The sequence below is a fragment of the Sinocyclocheilus rhinocerous genome, unplaced genomic scaffold, assembly GCF_001515625.1.
Source record: "Sinocyclocheilus rhinocerous isolate Xijiao unplaced genomic scaffold, SAMN03320098_v1.1 scaffold1, whole genome shotgun sequence".
NCBI lineage: Eukaryota > Metazoa > Chordata > Actinopteri > Cypriniformes > Cyprinidae > Sinocyclocheilus > Sinocyclocheilus rhinocerous.
In genome coordinates, this window is record NW_015638974.1 from 1,383,706 (window position 1) to 1,392,648 (window position 8,943).

The window sequence follows — 8,943 nt, forward strand, 5'->3', positions numbered from 1 at the left end:
ATATATATATATAATTATAAATGACTGATATTGTATAATATGTATAATATGATATTGTATTACATTCTTTTGAAAATAATGTTTCATTTTCTCTGTTTGACAACAGAAAATGTGCACTTTTCCATTTGCAAGGTTCTACAAGGCATGGATATCAGCCAACTTCATCTCAAAAAATTGTTTGATTTATATATAAATAAAACATCATAGAAATTTCATTTCCAAAAAATGCATTTCTAATCAATGTTATTTTTATATGGATTCAACATAAAGTGATGTCCATGTAAAATACATTGTACTTGCAGAATAACAAATGCTCACATTAACATCCACACATAAAATAATTATAATCATGAGTTATTTACAACCAATTAGTAGTCAAGATTCTAAAAAGAGAAAATCTGTGTTTTAAAGGTGTAAAGAAAAGAAGAGTAAACAGCGGTGAAGAAAGAGGGAAGAATAGTAGCACACATTCAACTGCTCAGGAGTAACACAAACACAACTTCAGCTTTGCTCGCTGTATGCTCCTACCATTCACTATTCTTTAGATCTGACGTTGTCATAGCAACCTCAACTCAGTGACCTCGTTCTTTCAGCTTTGAAATTATGGGCTGCCCAGCCTGATAACAAGCAAGAAAAAACAGAGATAGAGAAAATATTTTTTCCTAGTATCTCTTGCTGTTGCTGCAATACAATGACATAGCCTACTGTAATTTCTGAAATTATGAAAATCTTTCCATTATAAATCAACCACAAAACTCAAAGTTAATTAATTCATACATTACAAATAATTACAACACAAAAAATAAGTGCATGCAGTGCATTAGAAATGAGCTATTTTCAATGACTCATGGACAAAATGCACAGCAGCAAAGAAATATTATAAATAAGTAAATAATTAACTGATTGAACTCATAGGCTCTATAAAGAATGGTCTATGTAATGACTTGAAATGCCATTTAAAACTGAAACAAGAGGTTTATGTCTCCGCTTAGGTCAGAATATACTGGCTTTATCACCTTAGATTTGGAATATATACAGAAATATACAAATCCTGGTTATAATTACCACTGGTTCCTAAAACAATTTTTATGCCATGCCTGATTAGGGATACAATGATGAATTCAAGCATCATAATGCACAGTAAGAACAATTAATAAATATGTAATTCTTAACAAGCTGTTATATTATTATCACCATCTAATATTTGCAGAAACCAATCATTTAAAAAAAAAAATCAGACCTCAAGTGTCACATATTTGATACAGTCATTGTCCTCTAAATAAATTTCACAACTAATTCACAACTGCTGTCATATAGAGAAACAGATGATGATGATGGTAAAAATTAATAAATATTGAAGAAAGAAAGAAATCCTGAAACAGCAAAAATCTCCCTGCTATAAATATGATGATAGATAGATAGATAGATAGATAGATGGATGGATGGATAGATAGATGATAGATGGATGGATGGATGAATGGATGGATAGATGATAGATGGATGGATGGATGGATGGATGGATGGATGGATGGTTGGATGGATGGATAGATAGATGGATGATAGATGGATGGATGGATGGATGGATAGATAGATGATAGATGGATGGATGGATAGATAAATAGATGATGGATAGATAGATAGATAGATAGATAACATTGTTTTCTAGCTAACTGTCCTACCAAAATTATTTTAGGGAAGAAAACATATATCTGCTGTTAGATAGTAGGATCAAAACTTGATATAAACAGGTGGATCAATGGCTCCAGCTCAGACTTGTGCTAAATGTTTTCTTGGCACTCAGTCGACCCCTTAATACCAACTAGAGCATCATTTGACTACTGTTTCTGATTGCATATCCATTTATGGCTAGAGTCTGCTTGCTTTCAGAAGCACACATCCAGCAGATCCACAAGCAAACATCATCTGGCATTGACTCCAGTGTCTTCAGATCTTAATCCAGAAGGACTGAATCAGGTAGAATGGGAGGTTTTGTGTGGGTCTGCAGGAGGTGCACAAAATCCTGCTACAAACAAAACCTGCTCATGAATGTTTCGAAAGGTTCTTAGTCGTTGCATCATGTGGAATCTCATTATATTAATAAACCTCGAAAACGCTCACTGGTGCAATCGTGTAACAATTTTACATTGTATCATAATGCACTATACAGTCATTAGTTTATTTTTCATTTGCAGGAATGAAAATGAAAAAATGGACCTACTTGTGCTAATGTTGTTCCAAATTCAAATGATTTCTGTGGCACACATAAGATGTTAGGCAGAATTGTTATACTCTTTTGTTAATACAGTGAAAGTGGATAAATGTGAAATGAATTCATAACCTGCCAAGCTCCTAAAAAACAAAATAAACATAATCTATAAAAGGCCACTCAGTATTAAGACATACAGTATATAGTGGCACAATATTCACGTCAATGACATCAAATGTCATAGTCAGTAGATGGCATATTGAATTTTACACAGATGAGATCTGTGACTGTGTGGGATAGACTGTGTTTATAATTGTGAGAACATATATGCTTTTAGTATCTTTAAGCATTACTTAAACATTAAGTAGATACATTACTGTAGATGGCATGCACTATTTAAAGGTCCTAGATCATATGTACAGCTCACAACCGTTTTATGGAGTTTCTGTCTACTGAAAGTTTTTTTTTTTTTTTTTTGCAAGGATGTTTCTTCACCTGAACAATCGATATGTTGCTAAACTACAGTACAATCTATTGAACACACTGTACTTCTATCCCTCATAGCCTCGTGTTCATTCCTGTCAAATATTAAATATGGTAAATGTTAATGTCACTTGTCATTCATTATACATTACCTAATGTTAATTTATAAAACTTAAAATGTTAAATGTTTTAATATATGCAAAAAGTACATTAACCAGATTAATACATGCTATAAAGGTATTATTGTTACTTCATGATACCTAATACATTAATACATAATCAATTAACTAATGTTATTCAGTCTTTAAATGTTACCATAATGTTTAAAAAAAAATCAGTAATAAATTAGTAAACTATAGGCTAAACGATATTTTGTACTGCAAAACGTATGTTAACCGCCTTTACCCTTGACTAGCACTCTTGTTCTGGTGTGTCTGTGATTTGTGACACCAAATATGAATATGCATATTCAAATCACATGAATAACATTTGAGAGTAAAAGCAAAGGACTTTCATTGAATAATGCACATTTTAGTCTTTTCTTCACACAGCTATCATATGGCTTGGAGTAATGCGCAATTCACATTCACTACTTTTAACTTCATTTTATAGACTTTTTATTTATGCATTAATTTTTTGCTTTTATTGAACTTGCTTGTTACCCCCAGATCACCATTCATTTTTATTAGAAAAGAGCAGCATGAACTTTTTGATAAATCTCCTTTTCTGTTCCAAACAAGACAGTGATATGGGTTTGAAACAACATGACATTAAGTAAAAATGATTACTTTATAATCAGTAGGTATACTTTATTATAATTCTAAATGATTAGAATTTTCCATTTTTGGACAAGATTTTGGAGGTCTTGATTTTCCAGGCAGCAAACAGCACTTCCCAACACTCACCTGGATGTTTACTATAGACTTAGAGAAAGCTGTACCCTAAATTCAAAGACCACAATAAATACTTTCCTGAAATAGCATTTTCAAGTGACATTATGCGAGGCTCTGTACACCTCATTTGTGTTTCCTCTCAATCATAATTATTAGACAGGAGATAATTAACATGTGCTAAGTGTTAAAATATGTCAACATTATAAAAAGACAAAGTTTTTGTCAATTATTATTTTCTACTTTTGCCATTTAAAAATTCTACTTCATTATTTCTACAACATAACTCATTATGAGTTTAATGAGAATGACTCTAATGACTTATTTTTTGTTTTTTTAACATCGAGTGCATCTCTTTTCTAGTAGCTCAGGAACCCATTATTATTTTTCCATTTCATCTAAATTACTGGAAATTAAACACTCATTTCATGAACCATTATTCTTGTACTTTGTTACAATAAAAGCAAGTTTATAAAGAGAAAATAAGGCAATACTTAATGAATACCTGATCCTCACAAAAAAAATAACTGCATTACTTAGTAAAAGCACTTTTTTCAATGCTGACTCACTTTTCTAGTCTGATCAAAACATAATCACTTTTTGGTATGGACCCAAAGGAGAACCTGTAATTAAATTAACCATCAGCGCCCCCCTATGGTGAGCAGCAGACTGTAAAAAGGATGTAGGATTTAGAGAAAAAAAAGAAACAAAATGAATCAAAATAGAACAGTTTCATTGCTATTTTGTCATCACATTTACTAAACAATATCTTTGACATTTTTATGCAATCATCCTATTTTTAAGCGCTACAATTTACAGTATGTTGATGTTTACATGTAAACAAAAAGGCAATAGGACAAAAAGTGTCACTAATGCAGATACAGTAGTGGGTTATTGGCTTGATTTGAAGGATTTTGAATATCATACATTATATTAATCATAACACCGGTGTAGCCTCCGTTTCTCCGTCTGCAGTAACCAGCTGCATCAGAGTACCTGAAGGAGGTCTGTTCTCTCCTGTAGTCCACTTATAGAACAGCCTAGAATACAGGAAACAGATCATGCTTTAGTTCACACACACTACATACTAAAGATGCTCCCAAACACGCATACTTACTCTGATATGTACTCCAGCGGTGTCCAGGAACTGACATCACCATCCGGCATGAACTTTCTATTCATGGGTGTATCCAAAGTCACTCTAAAAGTAGTAATTATTAGTTGTCTTTAAAAACAAAAAGATTTGCACGGATGAAAATGAGTTACTATATCGTCATTCCTTACGGAAGTATTGCTACTGCAGCAGATCCCGGAGGAAGACCACTATTTGGTGCGCTCAGACTCTGACACAACTGATGAACCGCTGCCTTTGCCATGCCATAACCAATGCATCCTACAATGAGAATGAGAAAGAACACACACACACACACACACACACACACTTTATATTAAAGCTGCTCTAAATGTCCAGCAGTAAATATAAGCATGCATACCTGCTGTTGGACCCAGTGCTGCTTTAGCCCCTGCCAGTGTGAGCAGCCCCCCCTCTCTCAGGTGTTTGGTTGCTAGGTGACTGCAAATCGTGGCGGTCCACACACTCTGCTTCCACATCAGATCAGCATTCTTATACAGAGCTGAGGTGCACAGAATACATTCATACAAAATATAAACTAATATAATGACGTAATTGAAAATATTCACTTTTTGGACAGAATTAGACTTTGGAGATAGCGCCCCCTTTTCATGACAAAAAAATTTTTCTTGCATAGCTAGAATGTGAATGTGTTTGTGTAAAATATGTATTTTGCCTTTAGATTAAAAATGTGACAATGTTCTGGAGTCAAGATTTAGTGTGTCATAGATCAGTGGTTTTCGACCAGGGAGCTTCAGCAAACTTCCAAAGGACTGTGGAATGATTTAAAGGGATAGTTCATCCAAAAATGAAAATTACCCCATGATTTACTCATCCTCAAGCCATCCTAGTTGTATATGACTTTATTCTGTCAGACGAATACAATCAGAGTTATATTTAAAAATGTCCTGGCTCTTCCAAGTTTTATAATGGCAGTGAATGGCTGTTGAGATTTTGAAGTAGGGCTGCACGATAAATCGCATGCGATATTTAACGCGCATCTTATCAGTAAAGCCGGTTCTGTAAGCCTAAAAAAGTGTATCCATCCATCATAAAAAGTTCTCCACACAGCTCCGTGGGGTGAATAAAGGCCTTCTGAAGCGAATTGTTGCGTTTGTGTAAGAAAAATAACTCTTTTTAAAACTTTAAATGTAAATGATGGGGTAATTTTCATTTCTGGGTGAACTACCCCTTTAAAATTATGTAAATGTATATGTTATGTATATATTAATATAATTAATTTTAATATTAAGCAAAATCATTAACATAAATGTTAACATACATACAATCACTATTCATCTTTTTATTCAATTTTTAATATTTTTTTTAGATTTATTTTATTGAATAACAGTTCTTTAAACTTCTGGAAGCACATATACTGTATGCACAGTATATTCTCTATTATATAGATGGCCTTCAAATATTGTGTTTGACAGTAGGAAGTCTTTGAGTCAAAAAGCTTGTGAACCATTTTCATGGGTTATGCGTGGCATGTACTAACTTTTGGCCTTGGCGCTGCCTCCTGCCCAACCTCCAGCCACACACAAGATTGCATCAACCTTATCTGCACCTAACAGCTCACCGACATCAGCTGTCACCTAAATAAAAAAGAAAGACAGAGATGTAACATGCTTGCAGACAACACATAAAACTAAGAATCAAGGGCGTGTAGATATCTGAATAGTGACAGACCAAAAATTCTGACAATATTTGGCAATTTCATAAAGATGGCATCTGCCCATTTCCAGTTTAAAAATAAATGCAATTGGACAATTAAAAGAAATAGTGTAAGTTACGCATACTTTATTAGCTTCACTCATAAAAAGTCATTTTTTAACAGCGTACCTGGTTGGCTTGCTCAGTGAAGGATTCAGTCATCTTAACTGTAACATTGGCATTGGCTTCTTCATTGGCATTGAGATCTATAGAGGCGACCCACTGTAAATGACAAAACACACAGTTGAAATTTAATGATCCACCTTATTTACACACTGTATGACAGGCCACAAGAAATGCATATTTAAGAATAAACGCATGACACTGGTAACTGTGACAAATGAATAAATAATTAACAACATTATCACTAAAACACATGTCTGATGGCACACTAAAGAGCAATTTATTTTCAATGACATGAGCGGTCTTTTGGGTTGAGACAACTTACCCAGTTTTTAGCTCTGAAGTACTGCACACATGCAGATCCCAGAGCCCCTTTTCCTCCGTAAACAAGCACTTTATGGGCTTCTGTAGCTGCCATGCTATTTCTGCCTTCAGATGCGCACGAGGTCGTTCGTGTTATGCAAGGAAATCAGCACGTGCGCCTCCTACTGGTAAAGAGGAGAGAAGCAATCCAAATTTTACAAGTGTTGGTTGTTCAAGCATTTTAAAATGTTTGTATGAACAGTTAAAACAATTCATATTTTTCCAGTTTAATGTTTGCAAATATTTTATCAAGACCAGTAAATGTAAAATCCGTACAGCGCCACATATGTAATACTCTTTTTGACCAGCAGGCCGCGCAGGACATCTTTGCAAATCACTATTAAAAACAACGTAAAAGAAGAACGCCGCTCTTCCGCAGGAAGTACATGTAGTTTTTTTGTTTTTGGAAGTACATGTAGTTGTGAAGCATCGCTAGCATTCTGTGACAAGCTTCTCATTTGGCTTTAGCACTAACTTGACAGCATATGGTCGTTCAAAATCATATTTAAGCTTTAGCTGAGCTGTTTCTCTCAGAGAGAGAAGGCTGTGAGATTTTCAGGTAACGCTCAGAACTATTACTTCAGTAAATTATGGATGTGTTTCTGCATGTTTTATGTTTCTGCCTCATTTGTGGTTATTGTGATTTTGTTGTTTATATTAAAGGTCTTTTGTTAGATATTTAATATCCACTCGGCGTTGACTGTAAATACGTGATTTATCCATATCTATGTTAGATATGGATAAACTTCAATCTGGCCTCAAATATCTCTAACGTTACTAGCATTAGATTGTCTCTCATCTAAAGATGAGAGATGAAAGTAATAGTTACACAGTCCACAGATATGTACATGTAGTTTTTTTGTTTTTGGAAGTACATGTAGTTGTGAAGCATCGCTAGCATTCTGTGACAAGCTTCTCATTTGGCTTTAGCACTAACTTGACAGCATATGGTCGTTCAAAATCATATTTAAGCTTTAGCTGAGCTGTTTCTCTCAGAGAGAGAAGGCTGTGAGATTTTCAGGTAACGCTCAGAACTATTACTTCAGTAAATTATGGATGTGTTTCTGCATGTTTTATGTTTCTGCCTCATTTGTGGTTATTGTGATTTTGTTGTTTATATTAAAGGTCTTTTGTTAGATATTTAATATCCACTCGGCGTTGACTGTAAATACGTGATTTATCCATATCTATGTTAGATATGGATAAACTTCAATCTGGCCTCAAATATCTCTAACGTTACTAGCATTAGATTGTCTCTCATCTAAAGATGAGAGATGAAAGTAATAGTTACACAGTCCACAGATATTCACCACTATGTGTATGTAAGTTATATAACACATTCCTTTACAAACCTAATAAGTGTTTGTTTTTTAATAAATTAGTTGGGCCAGATATCGAATGAAAAGCAGCCAGCGTATCTATCGCATGAGAACTGGCTGATTATGATTATGGCTTTACTGTTATTCGTAATATTATTGGTAAAATAAATAAATGCGTCCAAACCTTTGACTAATAGGGTATATCATCTCGGCAGATGTTGTGGTTATATTTTCAGCTGATAGTTTAGTGTAAAGTGCACTGATTTATGGTTATATTTTGTCATCATTTTTGTCAATCGTTGCACTGATTCATAGTTTTGGCTTGCACCAACCTGCTATAGCATTTATGTAGTAATGTTGAGCCCTGGTGTAATTGCTAGCATTAGCCTATTTATAATGTCATTGATGAAAATAAGTTCATTTATATACATGTATAAACGCTTTCGAATGCAATGATTAACTGTCTTGTGTGTGTGTGTGTGTATGTGTGTGTGTAGGATGGATAAAGCTCTGCTGAGAGAGCGAGAGCTCTTTAAAGGGGTCATATGATGCTTTTTTAAAGATCATTATTTTGTGTATTTGGTGTAACAGAATATGTTGACATGCTTTAATGTTCAAAAAACACATTATTTTTAAAATACTGTACATTATTGTAGGTCCTCTATGCCCCGCCTCTCTCAAACGCTTCGTTTTCTACAAAGCCCCCTCCTT

The 8,943-nt window shown here is 34.1% G+C and overlaps 2 protein-coding genes and 1 long non-coding RNA gene across 3 annotated transcripts in view; 1 reads left to right on the forward strand and 2 right to left on the reverse strand.

Moving 5' to 3' along the window:
- Positions 1-3,516: 3,516 nt before the first annotated feature.
- LOC107750446 (dihydropteridine reductase-like) lies at positions 3,517-7,029 on the reverse strand. The gene is made up of 7 exons (XM_016565817.1): positions 6,876-7,029; positions 6,557-6,649; positions 6,213-6,309; positions 5,073-5,213; positions 4,864-4,972; positions 4,697-4,780; positions 3,517-4,619 (listed from the first exon to the last, which is right to left on the reverse strand). The coding sequence occupies exons 1-7, from the start codon at positions 6,966-6,968 to the stop codon at positions 4,517-4,519; spliced, it is 720 nt and encodes a 239-aa protein (XP_016421303.1). The 5' UTR covers positions 6,969-7,029; the 3' UTR covers positions 3,517-4,516.
- Positions 7,030-7,775: 746 nt separating this feature from the next.
- The window catches only part of LOC107750445 (general transcription factor IIE subunit 2-like), a 14,553-nt gene continuing 13,385 nt past the window's right edge, over positions 7,776-8,943 (forward strand). The window contains 2 exon segments of the mRNA XM_016565816.1: positions 7,776-7,934; positions 8,730-8,762. Of these exon segments, the coding sequence (XP_016421302.1) occupies positions 8,731-8,762 (32 nt within the window). The 5' untranslated portion in view covers positions 7,776-7,934; position 8,730.
- Positions 8,286-8,943, reverse strand: part of LOC107750448 (uncharacterized) — a 2,075-nt gene continuing 1,417 nt past the window's right edge. The window contains exon 2 of the long non-coding RNA XR_001641147.1: positions 8,286-8,760. This is a non-coding gene — a long non-coding RNA (uncharacterized LOC107750448). The remainder of the gene's footprint in view (positions 8,761-8,943) is intronic.

Coding starts and splice junctions, on each gene's coding strand:
- LOC107750446 (XM_016565817.1), bottom strand. CDS start 6,968: ATGGCAGCTACAGAAGCCCATAAAGTGCTTGTTTACGGAGGAAAAGGG. Junction 4,781..4,863: donor GCTGCAGTAGCAATACTTCC/GTAAGGAATGAC, acceptor TACTACTTTTAG/AGTGACTTTGGATACACCCA. Junction 4,620..4,696: donor CCGCTGGAGTACATATCAGA/GTAAGTATGCGT, acceptor CCTGTATTCTAG/GCTGTTCTATAAGTGGACTA.